The sequence below is a fragment of the Phycodurus eques genome, chromosome 6 (assembly GCF_024500275.1).
Source record: "Phycodurus eques isolate BA_2022a chromosome 6, UOR_Pequ_1.1, whole genome shotgun sequence".
NCBI classification, from domain to species: domain Eukaryota; kingdom Metazoa; phylum Chordata; class Actinopteri; order Syngnathiformes; family Syngnathidae; genus Phycodurus; species Phycodurus eques.
The window spans coordinates 27,319,250-27,343,949 of NC_084530.1; the positions used below are offsets into that span (position 1 = coordinate 27,319,250).

At 42.1% G+C, this 24,700-nt stretch overlaps 4 protein-coding genes across 9 annotated transcripts in view; 2 read left to right on the forward strand and 2 right to left on the reverse strand.

The window, feature by feature from the left end:
* The first annotated feature begins 482 nt into the window (after positions 1–482).
* Positions 483–10,539, forward strand: LOC133403750 (uncharacterized). Its single transcript, XM_061678943.1, has 17 exons — positions 483–561; positions 672–698; positions 780–857; positions 1,362–1,558; positions 1,927–2,065; positions 2,134–2,262; positions 5,014–5,210; positions 5,498–5,636; positions 5,708–5,819; positions 6,976–7,110; positions 7,961–7,996; positions 8,175–8,418; positions 8,882–8,921; positions 9,032–9,109; positions 9,200–9,396; positions 9,834–9,972; positions 10,045–10,539. The coding sequence occupies exons 2-17, from the start codon at positions 695–697 to the stop codon at positions 10,179–10,181; spliced, it is 2,001 nt and encodes a 666-aa protein (XP_061534927.1). The 5' UTR covers positions 483–561; positions 672–694; the 3' UTR covers positions 10,182–10,539.
* LOC133403607 (lysozyme g-like) lies at positions 3,266–6,024 on the forward strand. The gene is made up of 6 exons (XM_061678613.1): positions 3,266–3,412; positions 3,560–3,586; positions 3,670–3,747; positions 5,014–5,210; positions 5,498–5,636; positions 5,708–6,024. The coding sequence occupies exons 2-6, from the start codon at positions 3,583–3,585 to the stop codon at positions 5,842–5,844; spliced, it is 555 nt and encodes a 184-aa protein (XP_061534597.1). The 5' UTR covers positions 3,266–3,412; positions 3,560–3,582; the 3' UTR covers positions 5,845–6,024.
* On the reverse strand, positions 10,295–13,569 carry LOC133403606 (zinc finger protein Gfi-1b-like). Of its 2 annotated transcripts, XM_061678612.1 has the most exons (7): positions 13,384–13,569; positions 13,114–13,293; positions 11,957–12,169; positions 11,721–11,872; positions 11,541–11,633; positions 11,099–11,267; positions 10,295–10,918 (listed from the first exon to the last, which is right to left on the reverse strand). In XM_061678612.1, exons 2-7 carry the CDS (start codon positions 13,217–13,219, stop codon positions 10,749–10,751), a joined length of 903 nt encoding a protein of 300 aa, XP_061534596.1. In that variant the 5' UTR covers positions 13,220–13,293; positions 13,384–13,569; the 3' UTR covers positions 10,295–10,748. The 2 variants fall into 2 exon arrangements, with proteins under 2 accessions (XP_061534596.1, XP_061534595.1); XM_061678611.1 differs by having other exon boundaries at positions 13,114–13,569.
* Positions 13,570–14,510: 941 nt separating this feature from the next.
* evi5l (ecotropic viral integration site 5 like) overlaps positions 14,511–24,700 on the reverse strand; it is a 31,886-nt gene continuing 21,696 nt past the window's right edge. For 3 of the 5 annotated variants that reach the window (XM_061678607.1, XM_061678602.1, XM_061678603.1), the window contains 6 exons: positions 24,045–24,185; positions 23,766–23,945; positions 23,101–23,247; positions 22,822–22,917; positions 21,394–21,489; positions 14,511–19,504 (listed from right to left, as the gene is read on the reverse strand). In XM_061678607.1, the coding sequence (XP_061534591.1) occupies positions 19,196–19,504; positions 21,394–21,489; positions 22,822–22,917; positions 23,101–23,247; positions 23,766–23,945; positions 24,045–24,185 (969 nt within the window). In that variant the 3' untranslated portion in view covers positions 14,511–19,195. The remainder of the gene's footprint in view (positions 19,505–21,393; positions 21,490–22,821; positions 22,918–23,100; positions 23,248–23,765; positions 23,946–24,044; positions 24,186–24,700) is intronic. The other 2 variants (XM_061678608.1, XM_061678606.1) reach the window with 1 other exon arrangement.

Consider the following 24,700-nt stretch of genomic DNA (forward strand, 5'->3'; position numbering starts at 1 on the left):
CAACATGTTTTATGGGAAAAAAAAAGACAATGTAATAAAACCGTATTTTAAAATGTAAACCTTATTCTGTAAACCTAAATATTTGTATTTTAAATATCTATTTTGTATTTAAAAAAAAAAAAAAAAAAGATATTTTAAATATCTATTTTTTTTTCTCATAAAATACATTTCCCCCCATATTCCGACTTCATTCTCATTATTTCCCCATTTACAATGTTATATATCACATTATAATAATATTATAATATGACAACTTTATTCACATAAGAGATTTTTTTATCAACAAAAAAATTTGACCATACAGTATTATTAGCAAAAAAAAAAACAATTTTAAAGCTACAGCTGACAGTAAATGTCTTTTCTGCAAAAGGGAGATTCAATCTTTTCTGAGAAATGGAAAGTGAAAATGTCTCATTGGCCATAGACATTGACAAAAGAGTCAATAAAGGTTACGGCAACAAAAAAAAAAAAAAAAAGTGCATATAAGGGAAAACGGAAAGCTGGTGGACCAGTGAAAAAGACCGAGTAGTTGGAAGACACTCAACAGCAACATCAAGACAGGTAAGCTATCTATTTGCGAATAACATTTCACAAATACACGGTGGTTCCCTCGCTGCGTTAAGCATTTGACAAAAATTGCAACTTCTAAAGCAGACTTTTTCTGTCTGTAGGCGGTCACACATTGACGAAGACGATGGGTGAGAGCGCCTTTCCCTTCGGCCGAAATGTCCTCCTGTGTTGAAGATGGGTTTTTTTTAAAAATACATTTGCACATTTAGGTTACGGGAACATCATGGACGTCGACACAGACGGAGCATCCCGGGAAACAGCAGCACAAGACAGGCTGCCATACGACGGTAAACTACATTCCCCCCCCCCCATTCAATCCGGCCCGTAGGGATGGAAAACACAATCACCGCTATTTTAAAATAAAAGAAACTTTTGTTCCTAATTCTGTCCACTGGGGGGTGCACTGACAACACTTAAATTACGTTGATGCACTTGTGAAAGCCAAACAATGTGAAGTTTAGAAATGTTCTAAGACATTGAATATTGCAACATTTCAGTCAAAAGCTTCACTTCAAAAGAGATTGGTTTGTTGGAACCCCCCCCCCCCCCCCCCCCCCCCCACAATGCACTGCCACAACTGAAGTTTTTATACACACATTTACTAATCATGCATAACTGAATGGTGCACGCTCACTGATTCATAATACTGTTGAGATCATTTTGGGATAATAATGAATACCTGTGAATATTTCCCGAAAGTACTTGTCATTTTTTGCACCAAAACAATTGGGGAAAACCAATAAAATGGCACTTTAAAAAAAATATTGTTAATACCCCGTCCCTCTTTGAAGGTGTTAGCGCGTCGAAGCACATGGCCGAAACGGATCTGGCCAGAATGAACAAGTACAAGGGCATCATCCGGAGAGTAGGAGCGCAAAAGGGAATTGACGCCGCTATCATCGCCGGCATCATCTCCAGAGAGTGCAGGGCTGGAAATACACTGCAAAATGGCTGGGGAGACCATCACAACGCCTGGGGACTCATGCAGGTCGGTAGCGCACGTTATAATGACACGTTAGCGCAAGTTGCCGCTTTGAAGTCGTTTTTCATCCGGGACGAGCGGTGACCCCATCTGCCTCACAATTTCCGAGGTTTGCGGTTCCAATCTCATCTCCAACTCGCCCGTTTTTCTCGTACTGTACTGTGGCTTCTTACCAAATTCCAGAAACATGCACATTAGCTTCATTTAGGACTCTAAATTGTTCAGTAAGTGGAATGGTAGTTGGAATGGTTGGTGGTTGAAATGTTGTCTGCCCTGCACTTGACTGGAAAAAAGTGAATGCGCGTACAGTTTTTCATCCAGTCGTAGTCCTAAACTCTGCTGCTGTCATTTCCTCATCACTGTAATATGTGCAGGTTGATAAAAGATATCACACTCCACGAGGCGCATGGGACAGCGAGGAACACGTCCGTCAATGCACCGATATCTTGATCACTTTCATCAACGAGATGAGGAACAGGTTCCCTTGCTGGAGTGCAGCGCAGCATCTCAAAGGTTCGCTTGTCCGCTCTCACGCGGCCCGTGCGCCATTTCGCGGCTCATTTGGCATTGAACCTCCACAGGCGGGATTGCGGCCTACAACTGCGGTCCGGAAGGTGTGACGTCGTACGGAGACGTGGATGGGAGCACCACTGGACGCGACTACTCCAATGACGTCGTTGCCAGAGCTCAGTGGTACAAAAGCCAAGGAGGCTTTTAGCGTGAAAACAACGCAGTGGAGAGAAGCCCTTGTCGACACGAAATAAACGCGAGTCAAAACCTGGCTCGTGTTCATGTATTGACCCCATTAAACAAACTGTGAAAATCATTTTTCACCACAGCAACTTTGAGTTGTTTGTTTTTTTCAGGCTCCTCTTTAGCAGGTAAAATACTCTATAGGGTCGAAGTCCGAAGATTAAAACAAAGTATAAAACATGGCAGGGCACTTTTTTTTTTTTTTTTTTTTTAAACATTTGATTTCTATACCAGTTCAAAGTCAACCGGGATGGGCTCCAGCAGCATCCGCAACTTTATCAACCGCTCCCATTTCCAATTTGTTTGGGAAATGTCATTGCAACTCAAACAACGCAAACCATTGACAACATTATGGCGCTTAAGTCCCCACCCGGTTGCAGAAACCAGTTCATTCACAATGATGATTCATTTTTTTAGGGTTGGGCATTGGCTTACATACTGAAAGGAAAATGACTTTTCAATACGTTCACATATTTTATTATTCTTGTCCAATTAAAGTTTTTGATTGTAAGCTTATGACTTCTTTCCCCTCATGATATTTTTTTTGACTTACTTAATTCCTTAAAAAAAAAATTTTTTTTTTTTTTTACTAATCTCAAAACTTAATTTTTGTAATATCAGGAGTTTATTCTCCTAATATTGCAACTTTATTCTTCAGAAGTTGTGACTTACAACTTAATTCTAGATTAAGATGAGGTCTTTATTATTGTAGTATTTTGACAGTGGCTCTGTAAAAATTGACAACATTATTCACTTAAGATGACTTTTTTTTTCACAGAAGTGTTTGACTGTACGGTATTATCATTAAAAACAGCTTTTTTTTTTTTTTTTAAACAAAAAAAAAGAGAGAGAATCAAAGGTATAGCCGACAGTGAAAGTAAAAGTAACGCTTTGCATCAACTCATTGGTCTCAAACGCTGGGGAAAAATTCCCCCGGGTGAACTGGACAAACAAGGAGTGCACATCGTGACAAAGGAAGTAACTGCGCAGACAGTAATAATAGAGGAAGCACAGTATATAAAAGCAGAAGTCGAAGAAACGACAGAAAGCTCATAGAACACGGAAGAACAGCAAGACGGGTATCCTCCATCCATCCATCCATCTCAGGCACGTTCGAATGATTTACTATTATATGACGATGTGGAAATAAATGATGCTTATCATCTATTGCCTACTCGTACTACTAATGCTCATTTGATACTCCCCCCCCCCGTGTTATGTCGTGAAAGTAAACTGGACTGTTTCTGTCTGTAGGCGGTCCCACATTGACAAAGACGATGGGTGAGAGCGCCGAAATGTCCTCCTGTGAGCTGAAAATGCCGATGAGCAGTGACTGTGACTGTAATCGGAATTTGCACGTTTAGGTCACGGGGACATCACGAAGGTTGACACAAACGGGGCATCCAAAAAAACAGCTGGGCAAGATAGGCTGCCATACGACGGTAACAGATTTATTTCTGCAAGATTGCCAATAAAGGTTTCACTCTGATACTTTTAACCCTTTCAAAGCAGTCCCCATCAACAAGTTGTTATTTGAATCAACCAAACGTCTTTTGGGGAAGATAATCCATTTCCATTTGTTTGAATGTAACGAATTTACGTTTAGCAAGTGTGCTTTGGCTGCACATAAATCGGGCTGTAGGTTTTGCAACGCTAGATCAAACTGAACGGGAGATTGAGTCGATGATTGCGTCACCCACACACACAGATGAATTCAACAGTTTTTTTGAAATACTAATGCTGAAATCGTTAATATAGAACAACAACAGTGGTCCTAAAACAGACCACTGTGGCACCCCTTTGCAGAGAATTTGATCAGTAACCATCAGCTACCACAGCTTAAGTTCTGCTCGATAAATAGTTCTCAGTGTAGTTATAGGATTTATTGCCAACGCCAATGTTGTACAGATGCTCTCGATCAGGGGTGTCAAAACTCATTTTTGTCACGGTATACACGACACGTTGATGAATAAGCCAGTTTTGAAATCAGAAGCCTATAAAAACATGTTTTCGACGATTACATTTCTTTTCAAAGTGGGATGGGTCACAGAAAAAGTGCTTGCAAATATCTCAATGGTGTTACACCAGAGCACAATGAGCAATTTTGGATTTGCTTCCGCGGGCCACATAAGATGATGTGGCGGGCCGGATCTGGCCCCCCAGGCCACCAGTTTGACACCTGTGCGCCAGCTGAAGTAAAGTCGGGTCAACCGAGTCCGAAGCCTTACTGGAGATAGATAAAAACGCAATAAAGTTTCTTATCAAAAGTATGTGCAATATCAGTCACGAACCTCGTACTTATGTATTATGCCCACGTCTAAAACCAGATTGGGATGTCACATAGGTCAAGAAGGAACAAAATTGATTGCTTATTCTAATAGTTTTGGTAGTTTTGATATCGACCGATAATGATTCCGCTTGTTTGTAGCATCGCCCTTATGAAGAGGCGTTAGATAAGCTGTTTTCCATAGATTAGGAATACATTCGCTTCAAAGAGTCAAATTCAAAACGTGCAGCCGGCAAGTCTGATTGTTCGATAGCCGATGATCGAAATTACAGAGAGCGTTGAACACGTCAGCTGTAGTAAGCCTAAAAAAAAAAAGTACTCTGTTCCGTGTTGCCGTGTCCACTTTATGGACTGACGCCGTCATGCTCCCCCAAAACCAACGGGCCAACTGCCCACCTTGGTGCGGCATCTCTCTTCGAAGGTGTGCCGGCGTCCAACGCCATGGCACAAACGGATCTGGGCAGGATGAACAACTACAAGGTCATCGTCCGGAAAGTAGCAGCGCAAAAGGGAATGGATCCCGCCATCATCGCTGGCATCATCTCCAGGGAGTCCAGGGCTGGAAACGTACTGAGGGGTGGCTGGGGAGACAACGGCAACGCCTGGGGACTCATGCAGGTCGGTATTAGGTTCAAATGAATCCCAGCTCTGACCAACCTGTGCGGAGTTCGCCTCTTCTCTTCGCGTTTGTGTGGCGGCTTCCTTCCACGTTCCAATAACGTCGCGTGAGGTTAATTGAAGGCTCTGGAATTGCTCATAGGTGGAATGCAAGCGCGGTTGGTTGGGCAGGGCGGGGACCGAAATGAGGCGACATTCAAATATTGTCAGCAGTTTGAAAACTGGAACATTTGACCCCCTCGTGGGAAACTCTGTTGCTCTCCTTTCTACTTCACGGTAACGTGTAGGTCGATAAGAACTATCACACCCCACGAGGTGGATGGGACAGCGAGGAACACCTCAGCCAAGGCACGGATATCCTGATCGGCTTCATCGATCAGATCAAGAACAAGTTCTCCAGCTGGACTGCGGAGCGGCAACTCAAAGGTTGAATTGCCCACTTTCACATTGACCAACCCGCCATCTTGTGGCTCATTTTGCACGGAACCTCTCTGCAGGCGGGATCGCGGCCTACAACACTGGTGTGGGAGGCGTGCAAACCTATGAAAGGATGGACGTGGGCACCACCGGAGACGACTACTCCAGTGACGTCGTTGCCAGAGCTCAGTGGTACAAAAGCCAAGGAGGCTTTTAGTCCTTGTCAACTATGAATAAACACGAGCCAAACCTGGACTGCGTTCATGTCTTGACCAAGTCTTTTTGTACCTGATGCTTTTCCAGGCCTTCGCCACATCTCTTTGAGTTGTTGTTGGGTTTTTTTCTTCACACTTTTCCCCTCTATCGCCTCTTCGGCAAATAAAATGCTCGATGGCAAGGGGGTGTCAAACAAATGTTTGTCGCGAGCCGCATCGTAGTTATGGTTTCTCTCGGAGGACCGCGATGACTATGAACCCATATAACATAAAGGCATGATCGCCGCATACCGCATACACAACAAATAGATGGATAACTATTTTTGAAATCAGAAGCTAGTCAAAAAAAAAAATAATAATAATAATCATTGTTCAACGATTTTTCAATTTATTTTAAAAGCGGGATTGAAAACAAACAAAATAAATACTTGCAATATCGCAATGTTATTAAAAGGGAAGAGAGTTTGGCATTTTAGCATGAATCGAGGAAGTCGACACATGGTTTGACATAAAATTATGTGGCGGGCCAGATCTGGCCCCTGGGCCTTGAGTTTGACACCTGACACCTTTTTTACTCAAGGTCCACATTTTGCAACACATGTTTGTTTTTTTATTTTAATTTGAACTGTTCTTGCAAATTTCTTGATTTGAACCTCCTATTTTCACATGTTCATGTCCTCTTACGGTTAACTCTTGTTATTATTATTCTTATTATTGATCTGTTTGGATTCTATCTGAGCTGTTGTTGTCTCGATCTTTAATTGTCTTTCCAACAACCAAGCGTACACATTCAGCGCTCCTGTTTCGAGTCATCGAGTGTAACAGGACACACTTGGGCAACCAAAAAACACAACCGTCACTCACGTGTCCCAATACGTTTTCTACATGAAAACTGGGTGGAGGTTTCAACAAAAGGTGTTGTACCAGATCCAGATATGAATACCTTGAAATAAAAGATGAGCTAACGATTGCTGGTCAAAAATAAAGCAATTTGACTGAGCGTGTATTATATTTGTGGCTCGAAGGCGTGTGAACGGAGAGGTTGTGATAAAGAAATTGAGCCGTGAACGAAATACCATGCAGATGATCGCACGGGCGTCAGTTTCCCTTTTTGCGTGTTCTGCTGACGGAAGTTGTTTGGTGGTGACGGTTCGCCCGCTGCGGGAACCGCAAGGACAAGTCGGGAACATACGAGGGTATAAAGAAGTAGAGGAGAGCCATTGGCTTCGCAAAAGGCAGCGTGAACACCGACAAGAATCAAGTCACAGGTGAGTGCAACGACAAGGAGAGCAAAATGAATACTCAACGATAAGGAAAATTCAGACAATGACACCGAGACGAGCTTATCGAGATAAATCTGTACGTAGTCTACAATTGAAAGCAAGCAGTGGACAAAACCTTTTGGGTATTTCATCACATTTGATCGAGAATCAATTGAGATTTTGACTCCGGTTTGCTGTTATTTTAAAGCTTTGCGTGTGAACCGGGATATCGAACCAGCAGTGGTGGGAGTTAATGAAGTACATTTAACTTTGTTCCTCGACTCAATTCGATTTTTCGGGCCTCCAGATACGACTTAAATTCATTCCTTGACAACACTTGTAACTCAAGACACTACCTTCAATCGTCTTTCTCCATTAAAATGAATGGAAATGCCATTCATCTGTTTTGGCCTTTTTAACACAAAAAAAAAAAAGAAAATTGTCGTTTTGAATGTGAAACATACAGTAACGACATAGATAGAATTAAAAATAATGAAACCAGCTTTTGACAGTCGTGTCTGTATAATACAGCTCCAAGAATGATTTGTGACCTATAAAGCAATAACTAGGTGAATGGTTCCATTTAAAGTTGCATCAAATGATCAGCTATGGCGAGCTTAGCTAACGATCCCACGATGACGGAAAAAGAATTCAACACATTTGTTTTAAGTTCATAAAGTCAATGTCAAACTTGTTCCTTCAGCTTAACAAAAAGTACGTGGATAAGTTGTTGGATTTGTTAAAATGTGTTGCATGAAAGAAGGGCTTGAATTATTTTCATGAGCGTAAAGTGAATTATATGAAATATATGAATTTTTGCCATCTCTTGCACACAGGATTTTATACCAATGTGAATTTGGACAAGTCACCATTTCTACAAGATGTTGATGTGGTGAGAAAAGCATACATTTGGGGGGGGGGGGGGGAATGATATTTTATGACAGATTGATTATTCACCTATATTTACATCGAAATACAAATGAGTCCGGTTCAATTCGGTGTGTACACTACATTTGCGTGTGCGTGTGTCAGTCAGACTTTTTGTTTTGTACCTGTTTTTGTTCCCGCAGGCTTATCCTGTCGTGGTGCGGCTTCAGCAGTAGCGTCGACCTTTCTCGGTTGGTACGCATTTCTGCATCCTCAACGGCCGTACCTTCTGCCGCAAGCGGCATTTATACCGCTGCGGGCACCATTGGGGGCAGCACCGCAGGGAGTACCGCAGGGAGTACAGCTGGGACCACTTCAGGGTGCACCGCAGGGAGCACAGATGCGGCCTACGATTGCCCAGAGGTCACCTCAGAGACTGCCGGGCCAGTGAGCGTGACTGGCATATGCCAATTTGTTATTGACCCCAAATTCAAACGAGCAGAGAGATTCTCTGAAAATGTGTCCACTTCTGCAGATTGTTCAAATGATGAGTTACGGTAATCCCTCGTTTATTGCGAGGGTTGGGCACCAGACCACTCCACGAAGTAGCGGAAAGATATTTTTGGCACTTATTAATCTTCCCGACACTCCTATTAACATTTACCGCTCTCTCTTTCTATACCCTTAAAACACCTTTGAAACTTCTCCATGTACAGTAATGCACAGTAGTATTGTACACTATTTACATTTTATTCCATGTGTTGTAATGTTTCCTTTTTTTTTTTTCTTGGTACACTCCAAATCCCGCCATAGGGTGAATTAAGTGCGATATGAATATGGCGAGAGAGAAAAAAATCAGAAGATCTAGTAGTAGCATTCATTTAACTCGTTCTCTCTTGTCTGCTTAAAGGTGACCATGCCGAGAGGAATGGAAGAGGAGAAAGATAACGGTGAGAGCGGTTTCTGTGCCGGAATATATTCATGTATCACAATTACCACATGTTCAGCTTGTCAGCTGCTCCAAGCGCACAAAGTAGTCAAATGAATCTCATGATTTTAGTTTATGGCAAAATCTCAAAGGTCGACACAAACGGTGCGTCAGAGAAAACAGCTAGACAGGACAAACTGAAAACCAAAGGTAATGGCGTCCACTCGCTATCAGATCTTCATGCTCCTCCAAGACTGTCGCCCAGCCGGCCGCCTCTTTGTGGTGTTCCTCTCTTTGAAGGTGTGGCAGCATCCAACACCATGGCGCAAACAGATCTGGCCAGACTGAAAAAGTACAAGGATGTCATCAAGAAAGTGGGAGGGCAAAAGGGGATTGATCCCGTTATCATCGCTGCCATCATCTCCAGAGAGTCCAGGGCTGGAAATGTTCTTAAAGATGGCTGGGGTGACAACGGCAACGCCTGGGGACTCATGCAGGTTGGTCGCGCTCGTTCTAATGACGCGATAGTGGAAATAGGTGGAATAGTTTTGGATCCAGGGGCAGGTGCGCTCGAGGTTATCACATCCGCTTCACAGTTCTAGGGTTGACATCGAATTTGCAAATCCTCTCCGTGCTTATCTGGGTTTTCTCTGGCTTCCTCCCACATCACAAAAACATGCGTGTGAGCCTCTTATGTATAAATACTTATCAGTAAACTAAAAGTAAACACTATTAAGTAATTCATGCCCACAGAGATGCCGCAAGATGGCAGCGAAGCTATGACCTGACTGAATGTGGCTCCTCCCTTCAGTTTAACATCGGTTAAATGGTTGTTTGTTAATATATGCCCTGCGATGGGTTTGGCAGGAAAATGGAAGGATGGGTAGTTTCTAATCCAGAAGCAATCCTCATCTTCCAATTTCATTATGTGTAGGTTGATAAAAGGTTCCACAATCCGCGAGGTGGTTGGGACAGTGAGGAACATCTCAGCCAAGGCACGGATATCCTGATCGGCTTCATCGATCAGATCAAGAAGAAGTTCCCCAAATGGACTCCGGAGCAGCAACTCAAAGGTTAGCTCGTCCACTCTCACACTTGACGCATGCGCCATCTTGTGGCTCATTTTGTACTCAACCTCTTTGCAGGCGGGATAGCGGCCTACAACATTGGTGCGAGAGGCGTGCAAACGTATGAGGGGATGGACGTGGGCACCACCGGAGACGACTACTCCAGTGACGTCGTTGCCAGAGCTCAGTGGTACAAAAGCAAAGGATGCTTTTAGCGTGAAAATGAAGCAGTGGAGGAAAACCCTTGTCAACAAACACTGACTAGAAACGACTCCAAGTGCCAGTGTGTTTCCGTCTTGTTCATCGCCAAGTCCAACAAACTCTGAAAATGAATTGTTTTATTTTCCATGGGGGCAGGGCGTGTTTACTCCCTTCAGTCTCCTCCTCAGCATGTAAAATGCTCTATAGGGTTGAAGTCGGAAGATTTACGACGTCGGTCTAAAATGTGGATGGGTCGACTTTCCAGCTAAATGGCCACATTTATTGTCAAAGTACAGATGGTCAGGTTATTCAAAATGAGGATTAAAAAAAGTTATTAGTAACAATAATAGATATAAAGTCGACACACTCCTGGTTGTTGGCCTCATTTTTTAAAGAACAAAAACCTGACATTTGAACATTAATAGCAATATGGGCCAGATTAAAGAAGAAATGTAACATTTTCCTTTCCATTTCACTAAATTTTTGTCAATTGAAAATTCACAAAATCGTTCCGATACATTTACACCAAGAAAGAAAATGAGCGGTGCGAAAGAGGCCGGTGTGCGTGTATCCTGGCCGTGTCAGCGGCGGGCACAGTGGTGCTGCCACAGGTCCACCGGCTCCTGGAAGCTGAAGAGGCAGCGAGGGCAGCGGTGGGGCCAGTCACCTTGGTGCTTGCGGCTGTGTGTGATGAGGTTGGAGCTCTGGCTGAAGCCTTTGCCGCATATGTGACACACGTGGGGCTTCTCGCCTGCCACACGAAGCAAAGGACACGGCGTGGTCAAACTCTGTGGCGTTACCGGCTTATCTTTTGTTGCGACAAAGTCTGCTTATCGGATGTCTCGAAATCTGGGTGTACGCGATATGGAGACACATACAGAGTTCTTATGACATGACATCAAAATATTAATGAGCGCGGGCCGAGACCCACCCGTGTGTATGAAAGTGTGCTTTTTCATGTCCGACTTCTGGTGGAAGCGCTTGCTGCAGTACTGGCAGGCGTAGGGCCGCGTGTCGGAATGGATGAGCAGGTGAGTGGACAGCGTGGACGAGCGCTTGAACACTTTCCCACACACGCTGCAGCCAAACGCCCTGACGTCCTGACACACACAAACACATTTCAGTCAAAGATTTGTTTCGAAATTCATGATACACCTTTGAGGATAATTGGTGAAAACGTACAGAGAGCGAGAAAAGTATAGTAACTCAACCAGCTACAAATGAAGGCTAAACGTCAAATATTGTCATCTTTCTCTTGAAACCACCTCGTCTAAATAAATAGACATTGTGGACGTTGAAAGTTCCTTTATCATTTTTATCATTCATAAGGACCCCATTATTGGTACCACACAAATAAACCCATAGATTGTTACCTTGCCCTTGCATGATTGACCCTCCGTTGTGTAGGACCTGATTCCATGACACTTATATAGGTGACTCTTAAAACTAAATAAATGGGTAAATACCTGCAAAAAAACAAATAAACAACATACATCTGCAAGGTGACATTTGCTAGTCCAATGCGGTTGTATTATAATCTAGTTATAGCCCACTTTGCCACAGACTGGACACTCTTGACCGTCAGAAATCGTCTTTGCGTCGTCACAGTCGTTCTGATGAGAGACGCCCAGTCCTGATGGGTTTTGGCTGTCGGAAGCCATGCGATGTCTCGGCCACGTGATAGACTCTTCAACTTTGTCTTTGTCTATGAGGAACACAATAAATATAATTTTAACATCTTGAACGTATGATGGTTAACTGACTTTTTTTTTTTAAGGGTGCAGACTACCTTCACGGTGTTGGTCACGAGGAACCGGCTGCAGCGATTCGACAGCAACCGTGTCATTACCCTCTGTGGCGTCCCCCACGGATGAGTCTCGGGGCCCCCTTTCTTTTTTAGCGAGGCTCCTTCTATGCTCTGACCGAAGTGGATTCAGCCCTCCTCGCTTTACCAAGAAGGAACGAGGCATCGCTCTGGAGGGAGGACCACCCGATACTCGTTCTGTAAAGCAATCATGTTGATTAATGAAAGGAAGTCTGCAGTCAATATGATCAGTCACACTCATGTTGTAAGTATATTCTCCGCCCTTGAAAGACTGCAAACCATTTGGAAACACCATGGTAGTTCCAGTCTTGTTTAATTAATACGAAAATAACGTGCAGTATTTGAGCTGTACACCAGATAGCAGCAGAAAACCAATTTGGCAAGAGGTATCACGCCGCTTTTATTTACACGCATTACAGTACACATTGTAGCTTGTAGCCACCGTCGGTGTGTCAGGGTAAATTAAGAAGAAATGTGACAGAAATCGGAGTATAGTTTCAATGTAATAACTATGTATTGTTTCATAGATACCCTTAGTTTACTACTAATACTATTGTATTACTAGTTTACCTCAATTGCCTCCAGGTCGGCAATATAAATGAGAAACTGTTCTCAATGACCTTAAAGAACAAAAATAATAATTTTTAAAAAAGTTATTGTATTTGCATACCGCATCACATCAGAGAGAAGAAAAAAAAAAAAAAAAAAAAAAAAAACCTGCTCATCAGGGAATCTTCCTAAAAAAATTAATTGTAACAACAGTAGTAATAATAATTCCAAATGATAAATCACGCAATAAGAAAATGGGTTGTTTTAAAATTTACCATTCATAATTGTTGCACTGTACATGTATACAAGAAATGTATTCATTTTCTCTTTACCTGTTTTAGTAATTGTAATTTTTTTTTAAAAACATTTAAGTTACTGCAATGACGAAGTACAGTTAAATGTGAAGATAAATAGAATATATTATTCATTATTGTTAGACACACCTCACACAACATTGAATAAAATAGGCACAATAGGTGAAGAGCTCACCAAGTCAACACTATAAAGCAGTCTCCAAAATGGAAACTGAATGCTGAGTTGAACTTGGGTAAATAGTGGATGTAAAAACTCACCAGAAATGAGGCGCACCCCTGAAGCAATCAGGCACAAACTACTAAAACAAGTGAGTGAATGAAGATGAAGTGAGGTCAGTGATTTTGAGGACTCGAAAGCTCTCATGAGAAGGAAGCGCTTTCATCTGTGACGCGACAACCGCACTGCTTCCTTACACAAATGCCACATTGTGCGCATTCCTGTCAAAGCAAAAATCTGGTCAATTGCAAACCACAGCGGAGTGCACGTTGAACACTGCACAGGCAATGTCGAAAGCGAGGCACACACACATTTCGACAACAAGGCCGAATCCCCTCACTTCAAAGTCGACAAAGGCCCGATTGGTGGACGTCTCTGAAACGTTATTGTGAGCGATTATCCAGTGGTGCTTGGAAAATGGTCGGGGGGGGTCGATGATCGTAAATGTTAAACCTGTTCAGTATTTACGAATCCAGTTTGCAGAGCTTCAAACACAAACGGTTCTTCCAATGTTTTTTTTTTTTTTCTACTACTACAACTTTCATCCTCTGCATTTTCAGACGGTCGAGTTGCTCTGTGGCACCATGCTGCCTCTCACAGGTGAGTCTTGGTATGGCGACAGACATCGAGTTTGAGGGAGGAGACTCGATCGTTGCTGGAGACATGGTTGTGTGCATAGTGGAGTATGCTGTGCAGTACAGAACATACTGCAGTGGTGACTTGACTTAAGAGTTGAATTCATCACGTGATCACGCTTGTAACTCAAAACACTACCAAAGTTTGTAGTTTTTTAAATTTTTTTAAAATAAGCAAATAGCACTCTACAGTATTGCATTTTCTGTAATAACAAACAGAATGTAAAAGAATTAAACAGCATGCATGTCAATGTCATTCAATGGCATTGTGCTGCTCCTGGTGTATGCAATTTGGTCACCAGGAGGCAGTATAATACATCCATCCATCCATCATCTGTAGCGCTTTATCCTCACTAGGGTCGCGGGCGTGCTGGGGCCTATCCCAGCTATCTTCGGGCGAGAGCCGGGGTACACCCTGCATTGGTCGCTGGCCAATCGCAGGGCACAAAGAAACAAACAACCATTCGTGCACACATTCACATCTAAGGGCAATTTAGAGTCGTCAATCAACCTACCATGCATGTTTTTGGAATGTGGGAGGAAGCCGGAGTGCCTGGAGAAAATCCACGCAGGCACGGGGTGAACATGCAAACTCCACACAGGTGGGGCTGGGATTTGAACCCCGGTAATATAATACATAAATACACAAAAACGATCACAACACCTCACTGAGCTGCAGCAAAATTGTATTTGATTTTTTTCAGATAAATAATATATGGCTGAGTATTGTTATATTATCTGTCAACATGTGTTGTTGCACCGTTTGTGTTCAAATATCTGGTGCGACATAAAGCGAGACAAGCTTTCGCAAAGGTCAAAGTTTTATTTAGTATTGTACATGGGATACAGAACACTGAAATGTCTTTCATCATATTAGACTTTATAGAAGCTTTAGTTTTGCGACAAGTATATCAGTCAAAATGCGAGAAGAGGGGGAGAGAGGATGACGAAAATGTTGGACACCACATTGCGTCAAGTTGCCTCAATCAGCAAAAGTCTTGCTAATAAGGTGTTCAAATATGACAAGGGGTGTGGAGGGAGTACGTTCTGTACGTTTATGGCACGTGAATGATGATCATGAGGGGAAACGGATGGATGGCAGTGGTCAAAATGAAGTAAGTATCACCCAGTATTCAGTAGATTTATATATTAAAAAAAAATAAAAAATAAAAAAAAGGTTTGTCACAGTAGTTGTCGTCACATCAGAGCACTGTCACTTTAAAGCCGACGTGTTGGGATTTTCTGAATTTTGAAGTCTATAATTGGACAATGAAATGTGAAGTGGTGTGCTGCCTTTGACGATGAATGAAATGTTTTTGAAATAATGAGCCCGTGTTCAATTGTTGAGTGGTGCTCGACGTTCCTTGTCCTGCATGTAGGTGCGTCTCAATAAATTAACATCATGTAAAAAAAAGTTCATTTCAGTATGTGGTTTTAATAAAAAAAAAAAAAAAAAAAAAAAATCCCTTGTCGATAGATTCACAAAACGCAGGCTTCCATTAGCCACAAGCTATCATCATCAAATGATTATGAATAAGTGTGTTGTTAGGCATTTTTTTCTACAAGGGCTTTTAACATTCCAATGTGCCTTTCCAACATTGGAAATTTCTCACTTTTATTGAACGCAGCGTTAGTAATCGACACAATCTGCTGAGAGTCCAAAAGTCCAATAATTTCCGAGCGGATAACTTTGGTTTGTGAAAAATAAAAACTCACTCGTGTTGAGCGAAATGTACATTTTGATCTTTGATTGCGTTAAAACGGTTAAGAAACTCCACACAGGTCGGTCGGAGTCGATTTTCAAAACCCGAACATGAGAAACCTTTTTTTTTTTTTGGTCAATGTCTTTATGTCTCAAAAGTGTTCTCTGTCAATTGACCGTCTGTTGTCGTACAAGAGCGGCTCCAACAACCGGAGGCAAATTCCTTGTGTGTGTTTTTTGGACATACTTGGCAAATAAAGACGATTCTGATTCTGAAATATGAGGCAGACCTGCTAAGCACTAATTCCACCTGGCGGCCAGGGCCAACAATCAAAAGGGCAGAATCTCAGCCTCCGCAGTCTGGTTAAGCTTAAGAAACAGAAGGAAGTTTTACAACATCGCTAACACTGATTCCAGTGGCGAGATGGGCCTTGTGACATGGACCGCTAAAAGGCTGTTATTTGCAACAGTACGCTTGTCAATACTACATCCTCTTTAACCCTTTTGATGGCTTCACGGGAAGATCCAATTTCATGTTTTCATTTTGGACGGCCGATCACATATAAAGGAAAACGGGCAATTATAAACCAATGAATCAATAGCATATCTTGTGACTTTCTCTGTGTAGTGCAAAAAGCACGATACCCTGTTTATTGTCAGTCTTGACTCAAAAGCGACACTGCGATTTTAAGTCTGACTGACATACTATTGTGTATATAGTTAATTTCTAAACTGAATATAATCAGCATTTGATATGCAAAATAGGCTCATGTTAGCATTCATTTCCACACGTTGTAGCTAACTGAAAATTCCCACTTAGCCCGAAAACACGAATTTAAGCACTTGTATGAGACAAAGAAAAGTTAAGGGTAGTTTGACATTTTGGGAAATACATTTACCAGCTTTTTGCACAGACCTCAACCTCTCGTGTTGCGCTAGAATCTGTGCTAATGCTAATACTTGCAGTTGTCTGCGGTCCCAGTAAACCATTCCTACATTAAGTATACTTACCAAGGTCAAAAGTGTATTTGCCCCAGTTGTATATCAGTAAAAATTACACTTTACAAATTTAGGGGGAACCTGGGAGCAGAAAAGCCCCAATTATTCCTACTTTAAAATGAATGGAATCCAAACAAACAAAAAAAAAACATACAAAATGTATATTCGGGACACTGAACTTATTTTATAATGGTGACTTTTATACTTTCCGTTTTGTTGGCTGGTCAGTCACCCATATTTGGCCTACTTTTTGTCACCACAAGACTTTTTGGACCTTGTGACTGCTAGTATTCATTTGAGTTCCTCCGTTTGTGCTGTTTGTCAACAAGGAGCACCAAGCTAAATTACATTACATTACATTAGTTACATTTTGAGGTTACGAACGGCGCCAGAATACGTGGTCACGCGGCACAGGAAGACACCTTCAGTTATTGCCATACTGTTTTTTTTGTTTGTTTTTGTTTTCCCATTTACTGCTTTACATTTATGGCCTAGCAATGTTTTGCAAATATTATCTGTAATTATGACTTTAATACAGTATTAGCATAGGTTAGTGACAGACTATGGCGTATTCTGCCTAACATACAAATTCGGGTTGTATTACCTCCGTAGGAACAGAACATGCTCGTATGAACTTACTATTGTGTCCCGATTTACTAATTTAGTGGAAGAACGGAACGCATTTCAAAAAATGTCAAACTCTCCTTCAGCACGAAACACACACACACACACACACGTACCAGCAATGAACAACGATGACTTCATGTTGAGAGGAGACATCCCACTATGCAGAAATGAAAGACGATAGCAGCACATGACGTGTCACCTTCCGTCACACCACACAGACGACAGTTCGCGGTGGCCCTCGGTTGGCACGTACAGGGCGGGCACGAGCCCTCTGTCAGTACCTCAAACACACACCTATGGTTTGACACTTGATAGTAAAAATCATATCAAAATAAATTACATAACAAATTACTTTAAAATACAAAAAAAATAAATAAAAAATATGATTTGGCAACGTTGGAAGTTTCTTCCTTTTTTCCCTCCTTGAATAAGTTTGCACTTTGAACGTCCCGAGCATGTAGAAATGGTCAAGATGGGTGTACGGACGCCATTTGGCGATGTGAGCAAGATCCTCTGCTGCTGCTTGGGCCTGTTTTGATAACCACGAGACGGCTCCGCACTCGGCTGACAGACATTTTGTTGCGAAGGCAGCGAGGACTGATGTGCGAAAAAGATATTATCCGATATTCTAACTCAATCGGGAAGGAGAGTTCTATAATGGGCTGCCAGCTCATCGAGCATCATTGATGAATTTAGGAGCAGCAGGCTTGCAGGTCCATGTCAGTCTATTTAGTCTGTTGGGCTTGGATATGTACTGGAGTAGAGGACAGTTTTTGAGGTGCAGGCCTTCACACAGGTAGAGTATCTCACAAAAGTGAGTACATCCCCTCACACTTTTTTGTCAATATTTTATGATATTTTTATGGGACAACACTGTGGGAAAAACATGGCACTTTGCTATAATGTGAAGTAGTGAGTGAACAGATTTGTGTAACAATGTACATTTGTTGTTCCCTCAAAGCAAACTACACACAGCCGAGTCTAAACCACTGGCAACACAAGCGAGTGCCTGTGGTGCCTTGCGATATGACTAATTCGTTCTGTGACCATGTTTGTAACTCAAATCGTATTCCCCCATTGAAATGAATGGAAACACCATTAGTCAGTTGCAGATTACCCCCCAACAACATAAATAGAATGTAAATAATCAGTTTGTACATCATGATTTAATGCTGCAACTCATTTCATTGTGCTGTTCCTGCCCGTCTTGGCCACCAACAGTCAATATAATACAGCCATGAAGACACAAAGGAACTTTTCATCAACGACAAATAATCTATTCCTGTGAATAGAGTTATATTACGTCTCTACATGTGTTGCTCCACCATTTGTCGACATCCGTTGCTTCTAAAACCAGGACTATAAATGCTAACGTTAGCATTAACAGGTCAATGGCATTTACCATTATATGTTAGGAGTAAGCTGGCGAGCCATTCTTGAAGCAACATTGTTTGGTTGTTTTCAATACACAGCGTGTAACTCTCCTTGTTATATGTTTGGTTTGACGGTAAACTTTGAACTGTGGTTGGCATTAAACAGGTCGAAGCCTCTTTTTTCACGACTTGATGACTATTTGCTAAAGGCTTGTGTCTAGCAAAACCTCAAGTTGGGCTACACAACAAGGGACCACTGTATTCCCCTAAATGAGAACGTTAAATTGGACCCAGTGTGTCAATCTTTTTGTCCGGCCACACATTATTTCCTACATCCTAAAAATGGAAGGTGAAGGAGCCCAAGGTTTCAAACAACCACAAGTTCTGTGATATTCTTATGGAGGACTGGAAGAGGATTCCAGTGGCAACCTGTGAAGTTCTGGTTTACTCAGTGCCCAAGAGAGTTAAGGCAGTAATGGAAAATAATGGCGGCCACACATATTGACACCTTGCAGACAATTTGGACATTTTTACTTAGGGGTGCACTCACTTTTGTTTCCTGCGGTTTAGGCATTAATGGCTGTGCATTGAATTATTTTGAGGAAACAGTACATTTATACTATTATACAAGCTGTACACAGACTACTTTATTTTGTAGAGAAGTGTAATTTCTTCAGTGTTGTCCCGTGAAAAGATATTTATAAAATATTTACATAAATGTGAGGGATGCATTCACTCTGGGGAGATACTGTTCATCAGCGTCGCCATAGCAACCTATCAGCACTCCTCAGTTCTCCATGGCCTCGGCGCACACCATACTGCCGTACAGCTGCGGGGGGTCCGGGTGTGTCCGCTCCTCCGCCTCGCTGTCCGTGCTGCCTTCGCTGTCCAGGCGGGCGGACGGGTGACACGTGCCCGGTATGGCCGGGTAAAGGGCGTTAGAGGGCAGCGGGCTGTGGAGGAGGTCCTCGTCAGAGCTCAGGTAGTCGCCCTCAGCCTCAGCCGGGCTGGCCAGGCAAAGATCCTGGTAGTTGGCGCCCACACTGGTGAGCCTGGAGCCAGGGGTCCTGGCCTTCTGACCTCGCAATAGCCTGATCTGGAAACGCAAGGAGGATGTCACACTTTACAAACAACACTGCTCTCGTTAGCCAATACACAACAGTTGGCGGATACAGATTTACTTATAGCTCTCAATAACTAACCAACTAAAAATGTGTGTACGTTGAAACCCCGCATATAATCCTGCTTTCATATTCGGGTCTTTTGGGGCAACCTATCCTCGATTACAGAGGACTGCGAATTGTGAAACTCTCCGAAAAACTGATGCTCCCTTTACAATTGCTATGAATCTTTTAATTTTTTTGTTTTTAAACTGAAAAGGTGGGAGTTCAGGTATAAACAAAAGTGAATAAGCAGGGAATCGGATAAAAAAAAAAAAAAAACTGCAAACTGCATGCTTGCTTTCTTTTGCGCTAAAGCCAAAAAGTAGCCAAATTTAAGTACAATTCTTTAGCATGTAGCGCTGCTTTTCTGCCATGGTGTGTGCTCTGTTTCCACTCACAACGGCATGAGACTGATGCGATTTGGCCGCTGACAACTCGGAGATGATTTGAGACGCACCAGACGATGAAACAACCACCAAAGACATTTGCGGACACAAATTATTGCCGCATTTCTGAGTAATAAGACAGAGGCTACACGTGAAAGAAAACCATCTTTTTAACAAGAACGGTAATGTTTAAAGACATGTATCGTGATTTTACCCTTGTATCATGAGAACTATAATCTGTGAATTTCTCACACACTGCACCAGCACTCTCCAAATGAGTCAACCATAAGAACACAGTTATACTGAGATTTTTCATCTGTACGCGTGAGTTTTGTTCTCCTTCATAAAACCACAGCTTTGGTGACAAAACGTGGGGGGGGGGCAGCAGAGAAGAGCAGAGAAGCGGGACCACTACAGAGGAGGGAAGTCTCATTTCACCTCCCCAGTTGAGAGTCCCAGTCACGCACTGACTTGCTCTCAAAACTGAACATTATCATCAAGGCAGTATTTTTGGGCGCTTTGGTATTGGGAAGGCATGCCTAATGAAGCGACTGAAATTCTTAAAACCATCAAAGAGTGACTCAGTAAAGTAAGGAAGAACACACCCGAAGTGAACTTTGATGAATACTGATGAGGCAAAGGGGTTTCAACAAAGACAAAAGTGCAAAGGTTTGTAGGTGGAAGTGGTCTTTGGTGTGAAGACTTCTGTGGGTGGAGTGGGGGGCGAGCAACACTGCGTGTGTCACAGCATTCATCCAGTTAATAATCGCAGATTCTAGCTGCTCCTCACTGTATTCACACAGACTTCAAAAGATCATACACTCGTGTTGGCTATCGGTTGCAAATACAATTACATGTAATTTAAAAAATCATGTCCAATAAAGTTATAGTTTGCATCGTCCGTTTCTGAATTTTTTTGTAGCCAAACAAAATGAAAAGATTGTTGTGCTTGGAAAAAAAACTCAAAATACTGAGTTACATACATTTATACAGTTGTAGCAAAAAAAATGGAGCCTTTATTTTATAGGTTTTAACGACCTACAAAAGTACACATTACAATATTGACCTTTCTTCAGAACTAAAACAACATTTTTTTATGAAAAAAAACCCCAAAACACAAAAAAAATCAGAACCAATGATGCGGCACAAACTTTGACAGTAAATTTGTGACATACACAAAACAACTCCGTTTTTACCACAACATATGGCTCCAGGTTTTGTGGAAAATGTATCTTTATTTATTTGTTTTGATATTTTTCAGAAATAATTCATGAGATGGTGGGCTTGCTTCCTGTGTGACACCTACATACTGCACAGATAACTTTGTGCCACATTTAAGATGACATTTCCAAAAGATCATTTCTTACCGCTTCGTCTCAACTAAAGGTTGAAGCTGTGTATGTGTGTGTGTGTGTGTGTGTGTGTGTGTATCTGACCTCATTTTTGAGCTCAGTGATCTGGTCCCGGAGTCGGTTGATATACTGCCTGGAGTCAGAGTGGTTCAGCTGGCCCTGGATCAGCCCTTCCTCTTTCTGAAACAAAATGGTGAAGCACCAGTTAAAACTCGAGGCGCTTGAGGACCAGGAACTTTTACACTGGAGCAAAAAGGTTCTGTGGGCCATTATTGTGTTGCCCAAGGCCCCCAGAACATTTACAGTACCGTAACGGCCTCGAAGGTGTTGCCATATCGGTATCTGTTATCACATCATATATATCTGTCTTGCATCTGCGTCCATTTGACATAACACAGCATCAAAATTGTCACCGACAGATGGGTCACTAACAGTTAGGTATAGAAAATGGATATGATACAATGCTCAATCATTTATTATTACACATATGGGCGTTTGCAGGTTAAATGTTTTGGAGGCTTTTTATAACAGTTCTTTTTAGGTTTTATTTGTTTTGAAAATTGCATGGTGGCCCGGATCAAATGGCCCCATGGTACAACCCCAATTCCAATGAAGTTGGGACGTTGTGTTAAATATAAATGAAAACAGAATAGAATGATTTGCAAATCATGTTCAACATATATTTAATTGAATACACTACAAAGACAAGATATTTAATATTCAAACTGATCAACTTGATTGTTTTTAGCAAATAATCGTTTAATTTAGAATTTTATGGCTGCAACACGTTCCAAAAAAAGCTGGGACAGGTGGCAAAAAAGACTGAGAAAGTTGAGGAATGCCCATCAAACACCTGTTTGGAACATCCCACAGGTGAACAGGCTAATTGGGAAGAAGTGGGTGCCATGATTGGGTAGAAAAGGAGCTTCTCTGAATTGCTCAGTCATTCACAAGCAAAGATGAGGCGAGGTTCACCTCTTTGTGAACAAGTGCGTGAGAAAATAGTCCAACAGTTTAAGGACAATGTTCCTCAACGTCCACATTGCGAAATGTTTGGCGCATTATGAAGCGTAAAATACGACAACGGAGACCCCGGACTGTTGAAGAGCTGAAGCTGTACATCAAGTAAGAACGGGAAAGAATTGCACATACAAAGCTTCAACAATTAGTGTCCTCAGTTCCCAAACGTTTATTGAATGTTGTTAAAAGAAAAGGTGATGTAGCTCAGTGGTAAACATGACCCTGGCCCATCTTTTTTGGAATGTGTTGCAGCCATAAAATTCTAAGTTCATGATTATTTGCTAAAAACAATAAAGTTGATCAGTTTGAACATTAAATATCTTGTCTTTGTAGTGTATTCAATTAAATATAGGTCGAACATGATTTGCAAATCATTGTATTCTGTTTTTATTGATGTTTAACACAACGTCCCAACTTCATTGGAATTGGGGTTGTATATGGTCGACGGCCCGTAGGTTGCCCAACCCTGCGCGAGTGTTTTCAAAGCCGCACCTGAATTTCCAGCTCAGCGATCTTCTGCCTGAGCTCGGCCATGGCAGCCATGCTGTCGGCTTCCCTCAGTCGTACGGCCATCACCTCCTCTTTACTCTGTGAAAAGCACAATGTGAGAGGAGCCAAATCCCGCTTCGGCCCCTGTGGATCATCCTCATGAATACATTATACATTACACTGCGCCTTTGTTGCGGTTTTTAATTAAGTCTGGTTCTGTACCCAGAACCAGACTTAATCCCTCCCGGATTACACACTCTCGACCACCCGCTCCCATCACACCTTGCAGTCCCACTCGGCCTGCTTCCGTTTCATCTCGTTGAGCTGTGCCTGAAGAGCTTTGTTCTGGTTAGACAACATCTGGAGACGATCCTGGAGGGCGGAGCGCTCCTGCTCATGGCGGCCAATCAGTTTGCTGTGGATTGTGTTCTAGAACAGAGGAGGTGAAAGCCAGAACATTTATTTTTTCTCACTTGATCATCTTTACTTGCGTTTTCGTTGGTCTCTTTAGTGTTTTTTAAATTATATATGTTTATTGATTTCTCTCATTTTACTGAGAAAGATATGAAAAAAGGACATAAAAAAAACTATTTGTTTTAATGTAAGAGGTGCATCGGTTTTCAGATGTCCTTTACATTAGATCGTTGCAATTCCTCACTGAATGACTGAGCGATTTGGATACAATTGCTTTGAAATCAAAAATGTCTTTTGAAACATTAATTTAAAGAAAAATGCCATTCTTTCTGAATTTATTAAAACCAATTTCAGTTCAAATACAAAATTCTTATTTGATTTGAACTATTGCTGCGAGTATGCGGGGTCTTCATGCTGATGCTGAATTTGGCAATATCTGTCAATTCTAATCAGATTATGTGTGATGCTTAGTATACATACATACAAATCTAATCCTAAACGGTATGGAAAATGGATGGATGCACGTGTCAGACCTGGCTGTCCAGCTGCACAGCCTTCAGTTTGACCTCCCGAAGCTCGGCCTGGGCCTGCGCCTCCCTCAGGCGGACGCTCATCAGCTTGTCTTGCAACTCGTTCATGGCGTTCTTCTTTGGCGATTCCTTCCAGTGGCTGCCGCCGCCGCCCGTGCTGCCGCTGCGGGACATGTGATGCTGCTGAGACACGCGTGGCATGATAGTAAAAGGATTCTCCTTCCGGGGAACACCGTCAGACAAGAAACAACAGCGACTTGTGCGTGTGTGTTTTGAGTTTACCTGCCAGCGCTGGTTGAGCTCGGTGACAGAATCTTGCATCTCTCTGAATGAGCGAAGCGTCTCCAGCTCTCTCAGCTTCATCTGCTTCACCTCCTCCTGCAGAGCCGCCATGTTGTTTTCATCGGGCAAACAGCTGCTCCTCTGAATGGTGAAAAAACAAAACATATTTAAGCTTAGCACAACAATGAGTCCGCAGCATATTTGCAGCTGAAAATATTGAACCCATTTCATGAAGATATAAAACATTATATATAATACAATAAGGCATCCCAAAAGTGGTACAAGTGAGAGTTCAACAAATATGTTCTGGAAAAATATGTCAAACACAAAGTTCAAACCCGGATCATGTGTGAAGACATCTTCAAACCTCGTGAAACTTTACCTCAGTGAGCCTCTAAAACAACTGTTTTAGATTTTTGTGTGTGTGTGCGCGCGCAACAGCAAAGCGGGAAAGTGTGATAACCATTGAACTGCACACGTAACTCTACAACTAGGATGTGGCTGCTTAAAACTACACACCTTCTAGGGTGAGCAGTTAAACTTTATTTTAGTTTTATTAGGTAGTTAAGTTGCTTTTATACTTCTATGGGCTTTATAAATGTTAAGATGTTGCCCGTGAAGGTGTGCACCCGGAACAAATTGATTTCACATTACTT